Source organism: Lissotriton vulgaris, chromosome 7 (genome assembly GCF_964263255.1).
Source record: "Lissotriton vulgaris chromosome 7, aLisVul1.2, whole genome shotgun sequence".
Classification (NCBI taxonomy): Eukaryota; Metazoa; Chordata; class Amphibia; order Caudata; family Salamandridae; genus Lissotriton; species Lissotriton vulgaris.
In genome coordinates, this window is record NC_141695.1 from 389905918 (window position 1) to 389923520 (window position 17603).

The 17603-nt window shown below is 43.8% G+C and overlaps 1 protein-coding gene across 4 annotated transcripts in view; it reads right to left on the reverse strand.

Annotated features, from left to right (window-relative positions):
- Nucleotides 1-411: 411 nt before the first annotated feature.
- The window catches only part of LOC147701719 (uncharacterized), a 190670-nt gene continuing 173478 nt past the window's right edge, over nt 412-17603 (reverse strand). For all 4 annotated transcript variants that reach the window (XM_086930350.1, XM_086930351.1, XM_086930352.1 and 1 more), the window contains exon 3: nt 412-2556. In XM_086930350.1, coding sequence (XP_086786476.1) covers nt 2394-2556 — 163 coding nt within the window. In that variant the 3' untranslated portion in view covers nt 412-2393. The remainder of the gene's footprint in view (nt 2557-17603) is intronic.

The following is a 17603-nucleotide window of genomic DNA, read 5'->3' on the forward strand; positions in this document are numbered from 1 at the left end:
TCAAGTAACCTTACCCAATCAGGTAAAACGTGCTGTCGAGTTTGGCCCCTCAGCTGCAAGCCTTGAGGAGAATGTGCCTTGTGCCGATTCTCTTACACATGAGGTGGGGATTCTAAACGCATTCATGCCAGCTCAGCTAGATTATTGTAATGTAATTTACATCGGGTTCCCCGGTTTAAATGATTCATAAACTACAATCAGTTCTAAATTTAAAGAACTCTATGAATTCTTGAACCTCAATATGTAATGGGTCCATAAACTTGGACTTACCTGCAGCTCCACCTTACCACTAGTTTCCCGAGATATTTCAAATGTAGTAAAGCCCTTGCTTACCCGTATGCGGTGTATAGCCTAGACTTTAAAATAGACATTCAATCCAGGAATACATTCAGAATGTTGATTTGCATTATGCAGGTGAATTTGCAGGAGGATTAACATTTTATTCTAGCCAAATCTTTTTTTTTTTACTCTATTATAGGTTTCTAGATCATATACAAAAGATTCACCAATTACAGAAACTGTGCTGCAGAAACCTCAAGCAGATACATCTATTCTTAGATGTATCTGTAAGTGTATGTAAAGTTAGAGAATGGAATTATGAAAGAGGAGTTTGCTGCTGTGGTTCACACATAAAGGGCAATGCTGATGAAAGTATGTGTCAGGATTTCTATAGAATGGAGCGATGGACATTATCAGGTGTTCTGACAGACGATACAAGATGATGCACAACAAATGGGGATTATACATCTTGGAGTTAACACGACTACATTTCACCTATTTCCCTTTTAATTTAAGAAGTACCTATACAGGCACAGAGCGATTGAGAGATTTCCCAAGAAGAAACACACACATTTAAGCCAAGTGCCAAAGCTGTGACTCGAACCCTAGCCCAAAGATTGCAGCGTAGCCAATATATTACACCTCCTTCTTTGATGATGATTGCACTATTCAAAGATACTCGTCAACCGCACACCAATAAAGTTATTTTCAACTTGCAGATTGCCAAAGTCTTCAGGAAGGAATCATAAATCCAAACGAGATGCTTACTGAGGGCGACGTGAAGAGGCTTCTACGGTGGAGAATAAGCATGGGCGGAAAATCCGTTACGCTCGCGGATTTTGCGGATTTTCGGTAAATTCGCAATCCGCGAGATTCGCGAATTTCCCGCAAAATCCGCAAATTCGCACGCAGCGGATTTTTTTTCTTTGCGAACATGTAGGTGCGGCGGGCAGCAACAATCTCGCACTCGCGAAATTACAAAAATTGCAATTCCACACAAGAAATCTACTAACAAGCAGCATAGACCTTCTGAAAATTATTATTTTTATCAGAATAACTCCTCAGGTTGACATTTGCCTGCACTTTTTTAGATTTGAGGCCTTTTGATTTTATTTGGATAACTTTTGGATTAGAAATCAACTTTCTCATATAAGCTTGGTGGGGCATTAAAGTTGCTGTAATGCTGCTCTGCAGAAAAACGAGTTTTGCAAAAGTGAAAGCAGGTTCAAAAGTTCAAACTCATCATTAGTAACCGTTCCCTGTAGTGCTTCCTGACAAGGGCCCCTCCAAAGTTCAGTTGCTAGTTGCAACAATTGTATGACCCTGCTCTGACCCTCACAGCAGGCTCATAGAATAGCTACAAGTAGGCCACAAAGGTCCTGGAAAAAAAATTGCACTGCAACAGAAAGCAAATTACAGATAAGGATGCAGGTGCCAGACTGGAATTTTAAAACAGTGACACATTAATAAATCAACCCCAAATTAATTCATGTCAGTTGAAGCAGGCAGGTGTGCTTGCTTTTTCCCCCCATAATCTACAGTGATGATGAACCAGAGGGTGGCATAAGGCATTGATGTACCAGAGGGTGGCATGGGTAAAACAGAGGGTGGCAGGGGTGAAACAGAGGGTGCTGGGAACCTATGATGATGAACCAGACGTAGAAACAACATAATCGTGACCGTTGCGAGCCGACATGTAAGTTCGCGATTGCGAACTGTTACAAAACCCTCGCGAACTGTCAGTAATCCTTGCGAACTGGCAGAAATCCTTGCGAACACAAAAAAAAAATCTGCAAATTCGCGAGAATTCGCGGATTTTGCGGATTGCGAATTCGCAAATTCGCAAAATTCGCGAACGCCAGATTAGCAAAATTCGCCCATGCTTAGTGGAGAACAGCAGACCAAATGCTGTAGGTACAAACCATTGTGCAATTTGTCAATTCAAGTTTGCAAGACTTTATGCTATTAGTCAAAGTTACCCAAAATCCGAAGCCTTTGCACATTATAAATAAAGTCCGCGGTCCATTATGACACTGATAGAAAACATCAAATATCCTCAGGATTGCCAATGCTGTGAGCATTGGGGATTCCTGTCATGAAATTGAGTTTCAAAGTCATATGGTGATGCCAAGCTGCATGGCCTGCTCTCGGGTGAGCCCCGAGTCCAGCTCTGCTCGAAGCTTCACCCAGAAGGGCTCGGCCTGGGCGGGATCCTCGGGCCAGCTGATGTAGGCGTGGTTACTTAAGAGCTTCCGCAGCCGGTGGTAGGTTGAGAGTCTGAAACAACACAATGATGAAAAGAGGAGAATGAGACATGAGAAGGCAGGTACAACCCTGGCGCATTTCAAAACGGAAGAGGAGCAGGGCCCTGCCCGAAATCAATAAACATAGCATGAGAAAAGGGTCATTTTCATTATCCAGGTAGGATTTGTTTGGATAGGTCATTTAAAAGTTGAACTTTAAACTTAGACAAGCAGTACGTTTCAATTAATTACAAAAACGTTTGAAACAAAACAGCGGAATTTTCCAAAATGTGTAAACAGTTTTTCTCGTTAATAGGTTTGCTATGGCTCTGCATCTTATTTCCATGTCTTATGTGCACTACTAATTTTTTTATCTTCTTCTCACACACACTGGCACTTCTGCCAAGGATGAGGTTGAATCACCTTCTCTTATGTACCAATTAAAACATTCTTTTCCATTATGAGAGGCAACCATACCCATTGCTCAGGCATTCACATCACCTGCCTGTGTCCCATTGCCTTTAACTCTTTGATTTACAATGGGAACATGGCCTGTGCCTTTACAACAATGTCTCTCTCTGCCTGATCCCTAATCCTAGCCCAATGACACAATTCCCTGTTCATTCTTTTCATCGCCAGTCTATTGTAGTTCTGTTGGAAATGGCCCTTTTTGCAGGCTTAGCCCCAAGATTTATTTTGCTTCTTGCTTCTATTTTTTCCTGACATGTGGTTGTTGGCTATAGGACTCTGGGCACTTTACCACTGCTGATCAGTGCTAAAGTGCATATGCTGTCTGTGTAAATTGTTATTGTGATTGGTTATCCATGATTGGCTTATTTGTTTTACTAGTAGGTCCCTAGTTGAGTGCACTGAGTGTGCCAGGGCTGGTAATTCAAATGCTACTCATGGGCTTGAGGGCTGATTGTGCCATCCACATGAGTAGAGCTGAAAACTTAGATAACTGCCATGTTGTCCTGGCCAGTGTACCCACTTGCCAGGCCTAGCCCTACACTTTTCTTACACATTGGAGACCCCTATGGCAGGCCCAAGGTACCCCCTAGGCAGGGTGCAGTGTATGTGAAAATTAGGACATGTACTAGTGTGGGTGACATGCTCCGATAGTGAAATACTGCCAATTTCATTGTTCACTATTGAAAGGCTATCTTGCCAATAGGACAGAACGGGGAATGCTGTGTAACATGTTTACCTGCATATCTTCCCCTAGAAGCAAGATATAAAATTGAAATCTGGTACCCCTGAACTCAGAATTTAATAGCACATCTTTTAGGAAGGATGGTTTTTAAATTCAGTGTTTGAAAATAGCACTTTTAGAAAGTGGCTATTTTCTTGTTCAACCTTTCTGTGTGCCTCTGCCTTTGTGTGAATTGACTGTCTGGTTTGTGAGTGACAGGGGCTGTGGTGGCTCCAGGAGGCAGGGTGAGTCAGTACTAGGCTGAATAGACCTATCTGCATTTGGAGTGGTGGGAGGAGTAGCACCTGGGCTTGAATAGGGCTGTGCCTGCCTTACACAATGTTGGCTTCAACTCCTGGGGGGTGTCTGATAGCCCTGGCCCACACTCACAAAGGAATAAGATGTACACTGGCAGAGTGCACCCAGAACTGGTTTGGACTGGGTTCAGGACCCCTCACACATGAAGAAGAAAGATGTTTGGGGTATAAATATCAGAGGTTAAACACCTAAACTTTAGACTAGGAAACTTCGTGATCAAGAAGGAATCCCCGCCAAAGAGAACAGCTGAAGAAGACTGAGGAAAAGTGCTGCCATTGCTGTGTGTCTGGGGGCTGATCTGCAGTTGCTGTTGCTGTTTCTGCTGAGGAAGAGGACTAAGGGACTTGCTGTTGTGTGCTGTGTCCTCCTACTGGAAGAGGAACTGTGTTGTGTGCTTCGTTCCTCTGAAGGCAAGTCTCTCCAAGGGCCTGAAGAGAGCTGACCTCCTGTCGTGGAACTCAGGCACATCAAAGTTCCCAAGAAAGCCTCTTTCCAAGATCATCCCTATAAAGCTGTAGCCATGTCTACACATATAGCTGGTGTTCTCTGAATGTCACATTATTTGGAGGGTACAAGGTTCCCCAACCTCGACGTTGCATGTCTGCGTCTGCAGCCGGCCCTGTCTGCATCGACAAGCACCGTGGAGCCAGTGCTCCACCACACGTGTGCCTGTGGTGCCCCTAACTCGGTTAGCACCGTGCCCGTCTGCAGAATCGTTGAAGTGCGGCGGGTGTGCTGTCAGCAAAGCTGCTGTGGGAGGAGAAGTGAGCCGTGCTGCGACCCGTGGCCGCGAGGCGTAGCCTAGCAACCGGTTCTTCTCCCAAGATGCGTCACCAAAGGATCAGGAAGCTGCACAGCAGAACGTCAACCCCGCATCAAGGGAGAAGCCGTGCTCGAGTCGGGAGAAGAACGCCCCGGTTCCCCCCAAGCAGTGTCGACAAGAAGAGGACTTTCCGCCCCCAGGAAGCGGCCCAAGCACGGACCACAGCTGAGACGTCATTACCACAGGTAAAGGCTCCGGTCAGCAATCAGAGCCTGCGCCCGAGACTGTATTGGTGGGAGTGCTGCGGGTGGGGTATGGACCTTACGAGAGCGGTCTTGCTGCTGAGGGTCTACCCGGTGACGGCCTGGTCCGGCAGAGCTGTGAGGACAGTTCCCTGTGTCCTACCGATTAAATCGGTTGTTGGGGACTGCATCAGCCGGCCCGTACTCGTACAGCTGTTAGCGGCGATACCGGGGGCCGTTGCGTGTGACACTTCTTGCTGGTCATGTTTCAGGGGTTAGACCCTGTAATTAACTCCGGAGAACCAAGTGGTGATATTTCTATCAAGTTTTCATGAGGAGTGCAAAATACAAATTCTACAAGTTCATTTATTTTTACAAGAGCATTCCAAAGAACATTTCTTAAGAAAGGATTACTTATGTACGTTGACTTTATGTCGTTTTGAGCTTGCCTAATCAGATAACCTGTGTGGTGCCCATTTGTGGTGTTTCACTGTATTACTGTGGGTGTTTATGCAAATACTTTACACATTGCCTTGGGGATAAGCCTGTCTGCTCGTGCCAAGCTACCAAAGGGGTGAGCAGGGGTTCTCAACAGTGTGTTTCCCCCTTACCCTGACTAGAAGCAATAGTCCTTATTTGGTTAAAGGAATAACCTCTGCCAACTAGAGACCCCCATTTCTAACAATTTCCAAATATCATACATAACATACATATGTTGAAATGTTCTGCTAAATTGTATTTTCCATTCTGCCCACAGCGAGCAGCATGAGGGAACATTGTAGGCATGATTTGGCCATTGGTTAAGAGGTGATTTATTCTTGCTGCCTTTCTGCCAATGTTAATATTAATAACAATATTAATAAAAAGCATGGTGAAATTGAAACGTGTTTGTTTGAAAAACATCACTTGTAAAACAGCAGTTATAATTCAAGAATAAGGCGGCAGCCTTTACGTGATGCAGATTTCCATAGTTTTCCTTTTAAAACCAAAGTAAGTGAAAACCGTCCCATCAGCTTTGCAAGGCCAGGCCTACTAGTTTTGGGAGTGCTTGTAGTTGTATCTTTATGGTTGTCCGCGTTTGTCATTTTTATGAAACTTCAAAAATCTTACTTGAAACAAATGGGATTTATTACCGTTATTGTTTTTATTTTTCATTCGAAATATTTTCCAAAATTGTTATTTTCGCACTCATTGTTACAAAGCTTTGATATGCGCACTTTTCCTTTTTCAATTAACCTCTTTCCAAATTCAGGGGAAAGTCCATTTTCTGCAAGGCATGTGCGACCGAACCTTCAGTATTGCCATGTGATTGATATGTATGGATTTTTTTATTTAAAAAAAAACTCTTATTTTTCCTTTTCAGGTCAATCAGTGTTTCTATAGAGATTCACATTCAGCACGACATTTCAGCTCCAGGAATATTGTATTCACATGCAGGATAGAAGCAGCAGCCAGACATCATAAAAAGAATACAAATATACGCCTCCATGACCAGACAATAATTGTATCGACACTAATAGTAATACAACTAACGAAAGTGAATATTGTCGAGCTCCCCAAATTGCATGCTTGTATCTATCCCTCAATGCAAAGTGGCCTGACACTACCTTTGAGCTTATTTCAACAGCTGCCACACAATATCCCCATAATGACCACAGGAGGGCACCATATTGCAACAAAATGGTGAACCACTGTGACATGGCACGTTCAGACCTCTGCTGTGTTCATTAGGAGCCTGCTTCAATTCTTTAAATTCTTTTACCAGAAAGTGTGATGCTTAAGACAGACGTAGAAGCATTAGTATTATGCCCCCTCCTATCTAGGGTGGCATTTCATTATTGTTTTCATTATGGGCGTTGTCATGGAGGTTTGCATTGGAAGGTGACGTGTTTTTATTGTTTTAGTTATAGGAGCATATTATCTATATGTAAATCAATACCACGCATTTATCACCATATTTGATGAGTCTTGTTGATGCTTCAGTTTCTCCAAGTGCTATTTTATTTTATAAATATGAGATAAAATAGATCAGATATCATCAGATTAGATATTATAAAAACGCATGTATCTGACCATTAATTGAGCGCTATATAATGCAAACCATTTCCCCTCTTGAATACCTCGCTATCCTTCTGAATCCAAAAAACTGCCTAACCATTCCACCACTCAAATTACTTTCATTTTCACTATACTAATTCAACACTAATCCTGTATGGGTTCTGGAGTAGCCTGCTATTCCCCATAAAAGCGCTTCGACGCCTCATCAGGGGTAGTAAGCTCTTTATAAATGCAATTAAAATAAAATACTCAACACCATTAGCATACAAAATAACTTGTGATAGCTCTTCATTGTCTCCGTATTGAGGTTGATAATGCCATTTAAAATATTGTTTTAACTTGGCAAAAAAACACTCCCTGTCCTATATGGCAGTCTGATACTCTGCAACAGGGACTTACTTCAACTGGAGAGATACACAGGTTCTATAAAAGTAAACCTGTTATAAATCAAAGGATGCACCGGAATATGTGAAACACATTATCAACCAAACTGCGCCAAGCCCTTTCTCTTTTGCTCACTTCAGGCACAGAAGAATCTCACGGTCAATCTCTGAGGGTCCATCTGTTATTTCTTCTAATACTGCTGTATCGAACATGTCCAAACTGCACTCTCGAGAGGTCACATTTCCAAGAACTGAAACCATTAGTACTGTTACTACCCTCATGCACAATTTGGCAAAAGAAATGTTACTTTTATGAAATGTATCTACAAACAGGTACAGAACAGCCCAACACATGCGACAGCCCTGCACCTCGACTTTACCTGCTAACCCCTCTTGCCACTCATGCTTTTTATTTGCAGCTTTATATGGCACCAACACAACCCAAAAGTGTCATAGTGCTTTACACCAGCACAAGTTGCATTACAGATGGACACATTCATTTTTTGGGGGATGGGAGATTAAGTAATTTGCCCAGCTTTAAAGTCGGTCGCTCAAGCCGTTAAGCCGCGATATGTAACAGAACATGGAGTAAGAAGAATTTCAGCTGGTACACGTGTTCATGCGGTGCCATCACGTTGTTTCTTTTAACTGAAGCTTCTCGTCATTCTAGAAATCTCACTTCTGCTTTTCTTAGCCGCTTCTCTTTGTCTTTCCCACATCATGCAAATTTCGCACATCCTTACTTCACATGAAGTTAATATATGGCTCAAAGTATCACTCAATCAATCATGGGTTTCTAAAGCGCAGCTACTCACCCGAAAGGGTGTCAAGGCGCTGACTAGATTACATCAACAACCATTTGATAAAAATCACCTAGCAGATGATGTGTGAATGCGAACTTAAAAAAATCTTACAGGATGTAAAATTTCATTTTGATATATTTCAGGTAGCGGTGGATGCCATGAATAAACTGGAAAATAAATAGGTTGGATGTATATACACTCTTTGTACTGTGTTTTGTCCTGATGAAGGCCTGGGTTACAGGTTCACCCCACGGAAGCCATTGATGTAGATCAAGACAAGGCAGAATGCTTTAGGTCCTATTAGGAGGACCTCTACACAGGACATTAGACTGACCTCCAAGGATGGACAGCAAACCTAGATGGGGTGGAGCTCCCCACACTTCCTCAGTCAATAAAGATGTACTAGAGAAACCTCTAGCGAAAGAGGGGGTTCTGGAGGTGATAGCGAAACGTAAGTGGGCGTATGCACTGTGGACAAATGACTTCACAGCCCCTTTCTATAAATGCTTTGCACCTATTTCCTGCTGGTCCTATATAAAGTGTACGTGGAAATTACAAAGATGAAATGGGTCATCCCTCTCATGACGAATCAACAATATCTCTTATCTTAAAACCGGGTAAGGATCCCAGTCAGTATAGTTATTACCGTGAATATCTTCACTAAAATCGCCTCCTTCTGCTGACAGTCAGTGATGGAGGACCTTATTCACCCGGATCAAACGGGGTTTATCCTGGGGCGCCAAACTAGTGATAACACTAAAACAGCACTAAATTGATAGATTAAGTAGACTATCCTAGTCTCCCTGGATACAATGAAAGCCTTCAACTGGATTTTTTGGGTGATGTTATCCACAACTTGGGCTTCTGGTTTGTCAGATGGCTATTAGTGTGACATGTATGCCCCAGGGCATGCATTTGAATAACCAGGTTGCTGTCAGGGTGGCTCTTCATCACTCGTGGCATGCAACAGGGCTTCATCACTCGTGGCATGCAACAGGGCTGCCCACTATCACTGCAGGAGCCTATGGCACAGAAGGTTAGGCAGCACCCTATATCCAGGGGATGCAGTTTGGGGCACAGAACGTTAAGTTGACTATGTGCACAGATCACATTCTGGTCTCCCTTACGTACCCCAGTTCCTCGGTTTCTCAGCTGCTGATGGCACTCACTGATCATCAGGCAGTATCCAGGTTTAAAATCAATCTCATGAAATTGGAGATCGTCAACATAGCGGTACCTGCGCACCAGACGGGAGAACTGCAGCACTCCACCTCTATAAGATAATCTACATCACATATAGAACACCTGAGTATCGTTCTGGTGCCCACACTGCGCCAGATGAAAGACATCAATCTCCAGAGACTTAAAAGATCTGTGAGAGCAAATCTCAATAGTTTGAAACATAAACCACTTTAACTCTTGGGCCATGTAGCAGCACTCGAAATGTTGATCCTCCCCATCTTGGTCCTCTCGATCCCCAGAGACTACATCGTGGACCTGCAGGAGGCCTGCCAGACTTATATTTGGCAGGGCAAGAAAGCAAGAGTGGCGGGACATCAGAGTTTCCTCCAACCCAGTAATGGAGTCCCCAACCTTGCCTAGTATTACGCGGCCTCCCATTTCCATTTTATCTACCACTGGACCAGCAAACAGACTGACAAAGGGTGGTGTATGGTGGACAATACAATGACGGCGGGCCCATTTCGGAAGGTTTAATTGAGCAGGTTGACCCAGAGATCCCCAACACTTTATAAATTGCCGGTAACAAGGGTGACATGGGAGGCTTCAGATTGATGGGTGGTAGGTAGGCAAGGGTTTTACGTCCTTTTCCTGACCCTTCACCCCTTATGGGGGACACACAGACTTTCGAATCTTGTCCTCCTAAGAGCTGCTAGGGCCAACTACAAAAAACACATCTTTAACGAAAAAGCTTCCTTCCTCTGTTCCCAACTTAATCAGGCTAAAAATTGTCCTAGGGAACTTTTTAACATTTTCAAAAACCAAACTATCACAGCCCCCCCAAAACTACTAGCTACTGTTGAGAGGTGTGAAGAAAGTGCTAGCTTCTTTTCTGATAAAGTCACAAAATTTGATCAATCCTTTGCCCCAACTCCCCCACCACTTTGCCAACACACCCTCCTTAGCATTCCCCCTGTACCTCCTTCCACTTCCCCCCCCCTCGATCCCTCTCAACTCTCGCTCCCTATCACCCACTATGAACCTTACCCCACCGACCCCCAGCTAAAACTAGGACAAATTACCCCATCATCAAAAATACAGCGGCTGATCGCAAAAATTTAAGTAACCTGTGCCCCATCTCCAACCTACCCTTCCTATCCAAAGCTCTCGAAAAATGTTTACAGCTGGACAAACACATCGACACATTCAACCTCTTAGACTTTTTCCAATCAGGTTTTAGAAAGGGGTGCAGCACGGAAACAGCTATGCTGAACATTACTGATGACATTCATCGATCCCTGGACAAAGGCAAATCCTCCCTCCTCATTCTTCTTGACCTCTCTGCTGCCTTCGATACTGTTAACCATGTCACCTTACTCAACATTCTCAAAGACCGTTTCGGTTTTGACGGGGATGTTCTCAAGTGGTTCTCCTTTTATTTCCAAAATAGAACTCAACAAATCAAAGTCAATGGATGCCTTTCCAAACCTCAACCTGTCTCTTTGGGCATTCCACAGGGCTCTATCCTTTCTCCAACTCTCTTCAACCTCTTCATGGAACCCCTCACCCTTATTCTTAAACAAGCAAAAATCAGTTATCACCTCTACGCTGATGACACTCAACTATACTACAAAATCAAATCCCACGACGACATTTTACATCTCAAAGATACCCTGGCTAAGATTCAATTATGGTTCCATCGAAACCCAAAAAACCCTGAAATTATCCTATTCTCTCCCAAAAACAATTCGCTTCCTATTCAACATTGGCTCACAGACATTAAAGCTCTCAATTGCTATCTCGACCTCTCCAACTCGGTCAAATCCCTTGGCATTAGCATTGATCCAAACCTCAACCTCACCCCCCCTGTAAAAAACTCTGTAAAAGGTGTGCTATTCACACTACATCACCTTAAAAAAATTAAACCTTTCATCCCAGCTGAGGGCTTTAAATCTGTTGTACAATCACTGGTCCTGTCTAGGATGGACTACGGCAATGCCACTCTTGCTGGCACCCCTAAAATCCACCTAGCCCCTATCAAATCAGCTCTTAACCTTGCTGCCAGGCTCATTTCTGACTGTAAGCGATACGATCACATCTCCCCTGTTCTTAAAAACTTTAAAAGGCTTCCAATCGAAGGCAGGTCCCCCTACAAGATTGCCTGCATTACACACAAAGCCCTTCACCAAAATACCCGCTCTTACCTATCTGACAAACTCCATAAAGCTGGGTGTACTAGAACATTGAGGAGCACCAACGCTCTTGTCCCTCCTCAGCTTAAAAAGAAAACAATTCGCTCGTTCTCAGGTAACGCCCCTTCTATCTGGAATACTCTTCCTAAAGACCTACGCTGTAACCCATCCTACCCCTGCTTCAAAAAAAACCTCAAGCTGCTCCTTCTCAACAAATATTGGGGTCCCTAATTACACTTACTGTCTCTGGCCTTGAACTCCTCCTCTTTTCACTACTTTTACAGGCTCCCCTCTGCTGATAACTCACTTCATCCCTCCCTTCCACAACTGCACTATACTATTCTATACAACTCTTCTCTGTCTTCCTGATTCTACTCTCTTCTATTTGTTACATGACTTTGAACTCCCTAACCTTAAATCACTCTTATAGTTCAACTCACTTACCTTATTTTAGCAATTGTAATTAGCTTGACCGGTCTTTTTGTTTAACCAGATCCTGTAAAGCGATCTAATACTCTTCGGTGCAGCTAGCGCTATATAAAACCTTTCAAATAAAAATAAAATAAAACCCCAGGGAGGAGTAGGGAGCCCTATCCGGTGTAGCAGAATAGCAGTTGCAAAACCCTTTGGGATTTCTTTGAGGGGGGCCAAATCAAATATTTTCAGGACCTTCAGGAGGAATACGGGAATCCCGAGAGGGGAGAGATACTGATATTGCCAGCTACGCCATCGGCTCTTCCACCCAGACATCCAGCATGGGGTTACTAAACCACTCATGTCTTTTGAGAAACACCACATCACAGCTCCCAACGATGCTTAAGTGATCTCCCAAATCTATCAAATGCTAAATCCATGACACAACACTGAAAAACTCACCTTTTAAAAAGCGTGTGAAAGGGAATTAAATGTCACCTTAGACACAGACCAGTGGCAGGAGATACTTCAATGCACCACCTGAGGGGCAACACACACGGTGGGGAGGGAGGTGACACTCAAACTTCTCTAGTGGTGACATTACACCCCACAATGACTTGCTAGGCTATAGGGGGCGAGAAATGAAGGGTGTTGTAGAGACTGCGGGGAGGAGGTCACACTTACTCAAATTATATGGTGGTGCCCATAGCTTAGGCCATTCTGGGGAAGGGGCAGTCTTGTCGATGCTCTGCCAGATCTTGGGCTCAACAAGGACACAATGCCCTGAGGTTATACCGTTGGGCCGACTTGATGATGATAGCTACCTGCTGGGAGGCAGAAAGAAGAGTCTCGTAACCCTTCTATGACTGGTTACTAAGCAGACCATACTGGCAATGTGGAGACAAGATGTTATACCCGCGGAGAATAAATGGATAGAACGCTTGTGATGGCCAGTGGGGATGGAGAAACTAGCTAGAGGAATGGAAGGACTTTAGCAAACAATGGAGGCCCCTGCTGAACTTCTTTCAGTCGGACTCACATGCCCAAAACAATTGCGGGATTTACTCACATGCCCAAAACAATTGCAGGCTTTACGTACTCTGGATCACTCGAAACTCGATGACTAATATGGATAATTTTGAAACCCAAATGACCACTGCGGCCCACCTGATCGGCAAGACACTGGGGCTTAGTGCCACCCTGGCAGATGTCGATATATGTTGTACAATGTGGAGCAGGGGAGCGGATGGGGTGTTGTGGGACCATATTTGGGGGGGGGGGGAGGGTTTGACGGGAGTTCTGGGAGTTAGTTTAGGGTTATCAGTTTGAAAACCAATATAAACACATTCAACCTAAATGCAGAACACTTCACTGAAAAAGCCAAAGGTCTTGATATGCACTTCCTAACAAAAGCTAATAACCACTTCTATCAGAAATTGGGACAAAATACGATATCAGCAACACAGACCCAAAACTAGGTTCATTTAATCAACTATCCATTGAAGAATCAAAGGTGATAATTATGTCTTTGAGTATCACTGGATGACCTCTAGCTTCCATTTGTATCCAAGGACATCCTCAAAGCTGTGCAATGACAACAATCAAAGCAATACTCAACAAATCACTATCGTCAGATTTTCTAGTGAAAAAAAATCTATAGATCAAACCAATTTAAAAAAAGCAAAGGCTAGGCCCAGAGAACCGAACAGAGTACAGAGACATATCATTTTAGGACCATTTTAGGGTAAACTAATTGATAAAGCAGCATTCATTCAGCTTACATACTTCTTAGCAAAAACAATTCTCTCCACCCAACAGAGAATAATCTTCCCTGGAAAAGGCACAGAGCTAGCACTAATTGCTATTTGGACTTTACAAAGGAACACCACAGATTCCAATTGTGTTTCTGCACTACTACTGCTTGTCCTTCTAGCAGCTTTTAATACTGTGAACCACGAACTGCTACTTAAAAGATTAAATGATGCAGGGATACAAGGCAGTGCACTAAAATGGGTTTAGTCATACCTCACTGAGAGAACACATTGTCATCACTTTCTTTCCTACCTTCGCTATTTCCACAAAAGCTAGTTGTTCCCCATGGTTAAACAATTGTTCTTCTTCAACATATATCTGAGATTACTTCTGCAAAGCATCTTTGTAGCTTTGTGCACCTTGCTCCCCTGACATCTTGACATACATATTCAACAATAAGGAGGCCCTCTGCAAGTGTGGAGTGTGCTCGAATCCCATAATAAGCCTCCAGCTGCTCTGATCTGATCACAGCACTCCTGTTGCCCTGTTCTAGCCTAGAGACACTGCTCTGTATCTCCCCTTTTTTGTCTTGCTGCACTCTCGGGTATCTCCGCACGATGCTTCTGTTTACTCATTTTTCTTTCCTTGCAGTGTCCCCTTTGAAGGGGTTGGAGGTTTCCAGATATTCTATCCGCCTCAGGTGGAGACACCAGACACCTTGCATGCTGGAGCAGGGCCTGGGGTCTTCATATGTATTGTGCATCCAATTGACTTCCCCTTTTGATGTCCCTAACTCCAGTGATGATTGAGAGAGAGAGAGAGAGAGAGAGAGAGAGATCTCAAATCCTACAAATACTGGGCCTTGCGGTGATTGAATGCCCCGTTGCCTCTTCCAGTATTGCGGTCATGGGAGACCTCGTGCTAAGCTAAGAACGTTAGTGTATCTTGCCTCAGTTTCTTCCCTCGTCCCCATATCTGTTAACCATGGAGTGCCTTTGTATTAAGACTCTCCTGTGTATCCCTCTCCACATTACTCCTGTTCTCCAGCTCTTTTGTTCTGAATCCCATGCCCCTCGCAGGTGGTCCAGGACACAGCAGGAATGGGAGCCTCTCAAGTTCTATAACCACTGGCGCTGTACCCATCGGTGGTCATGGGCATCAGGGGCGGGCATAGGGTGAAGAGGGCAGTGGGGGCACTGAAGAAAGTTAGTGGAAGCCTCAGTTTGCCAGAGGTGTTAGGCAAGGGGATGACAAGCTGCCTAAACACTCTACACATGCCCTGCAGAACAAATTTGCTTTACTTCCGTAAAAGTAGAGGGAAAAACATCTGGCAAGACCTTCCATTGTCAAAGGATTCCTATGAAAAATAGACAGCATCATCATTTCTCGCTTTCTTGAGGCGTGTTAGCTGTCTTGCAGCCCCCTCTGACTTCCTTATCCCTTCTGGTTTTCTTTGATTGCTCAAATGGCTTATGTTTTTGTTTCTGCTTATTGTTTTCTCTTATATTTGATATGCACATAAATCTCAATAAAATGTCTTTGAACTAAAAAAAAAAACGTAAGCAACTTATTTTGTAAACAAACAAGGTCTTTCTCCTGACTGAGATACACATGATGCTAAGATGTTAAAGTAAATATGCTACCTCACTGGCAGGGTACCCAAGAGCCGCAGGGCCAGATGCCTTTCTCACAGGTGCAGTTTTAGGGATGCAGTGCTCTCTTTCATTATGTTCCATTCCATGCCTGTGACACCACTTCTTCTCTTCTACGCTTGTTTGGATGAAAGTCCTCTGCATAGTTTTGTTAACACCTTAGCTGCGGCGCAAATATCCCTCCCCAGTGCTGCGCTGTCCATTGGAACTAGTGCTGAATGGACGTCCAATGGTCCTGCGCAGTACTGGGGAGGTAGCGCTCGTGACGACCGTTGGCCGTCAGCAGCGCTTAAGAGGTTAAGCAACGTCTCAAGCATTTGAAATGTGTATTTCCTCAGTGAGTCAACAATCATGCAAGTTGGAGATACTCTGTGCGATTTATGTCTTTCTCCCCCAATTGCTGTTCCCACTAAAGGGGAACAACTGGTCTCCACTGTCCTGTTCTCTGCCTACCCCATGATGTACCATGGTGTTGTTTGCATCACACATCTCAAACCCAATTAGAACATGGGTGACCCATGCTGCTCACCAGCATTACTTTTTTTAATGCTTGTTCTATTACAAGTCTGTGGAATAAAGTAATATGCTTGCATGTGTTAGTTTTGTTCTGCTGGTAGGTTATTGTTAGACTTGGCAACTTTGGTGTGGTTTTCCCTCTAACTTTTTGCCTTCAGACCTCCTGTTTTGTTGACTTCGTTTTTTGCTGGCCCTAGGACTCTGAGCACTTTACTATTGCTAACCAGTGCTTAAGTGCTTGCTCCTTAAAACATGCAACATTGGCTTATAATGCCCAGACGTGGGCCCCATGTTCACTATGCCACTGGATTGAAGCTAGCCTGGCTGATGAGGGGTGATACCCCGAAATCCATCCCAGGATGATTGTTTTCCGGTCCAGGGAAGACCTGGCCTGGCAGTTCGGGCTGGACTGTTGGAGCAGAGTCAAGTTTGATTTAACCCAGATCTGTGAGGTGGAGAACACTTGACAATGTTCAACATTCCATCCATCATCTTTCTGTGTTGGTATAAGTCACCCTTAATGGGAAGGTTATGCCGAGACGTGGGTCCTGTGCTGGCTATGCACCCGGAGTCAAGCTAGCCTGGCTGATATGGAGTGATACTAGAACCTGGACCCAGGATGCTTGTTTTCAGGTCCAGGGAGGACCTGGCTTGGCACTCGGGCTGGACTGTTCTCATGGGAAGCAGGGTCAAGACTGATTTGCATATTGCTGGGCCCAACTGGGGTGGCATGGCAAGGAAAGAACGATTGATTTAACCCAGATCTGTGACTGACGGTGAGTGCTTGACAATGTTCAGCATTCCATCCATCTTTTTTGTGCAGCTTCAAGATTGGCTTACACCCAATCAGCATATTTGATTAACTTATAAATCCCTGGTAAGGTGGCACTACCCAATGGCCTGTAAATTAAATGCTACTAGTGGGGCTGCATCACTGATCGTGCCACCTGCTTAAGTAGCACTTTAAATATGTTTAAGGCCTGCCATTGCAGCCTATGCGTGCAGTTTTAAGCTGCCATGTCGACCAGGCAAAATAAACCATTTGCCATGCCCAAACCTTCCTTTATTAATACATACAAGGCACCCTAGGGTAGGCCCAGACCTGAGTGAAGGGTGCAATGTATTTAAAAAGTGGGTCATGTACTTTTAAGTTTTAAATGTCCTTGTACTAAAAAAACCTCTTACATTTGTTTTTCAATACTGCAAGGTCTACCTCCACCATACGGTAACCTTAGGGTTACCTTATTACATTTAATAAGCTGTAATTTCCAAATGGGAGCAGGTGACCAATTCACTTTTTTGAAAATGTAATGGAAAATCCTAACTCATGGTGAAGTCAGATTGTGAATTACAATTTTGCAAAGGTCACTTTTCGAAAGTTGGCATTTTCAAGTCAAGTGAAACTTTATTTCGGTCTGATAAGGCCATAAAGGCATGGATAAACATGTAGAAAATACAGTCCAATCAATACAGCTTTTTCAACATGAAAATTCAGCATACACATTAAAATATTTGATCGATAAAAAAATAAAAGTATCCCAATCATTCAGTACAAAAGCACATATAAAAAAGGTGGAATCACTGGTCTAGTGCGGAAGTAAGGAGAGTTGGTTGAGC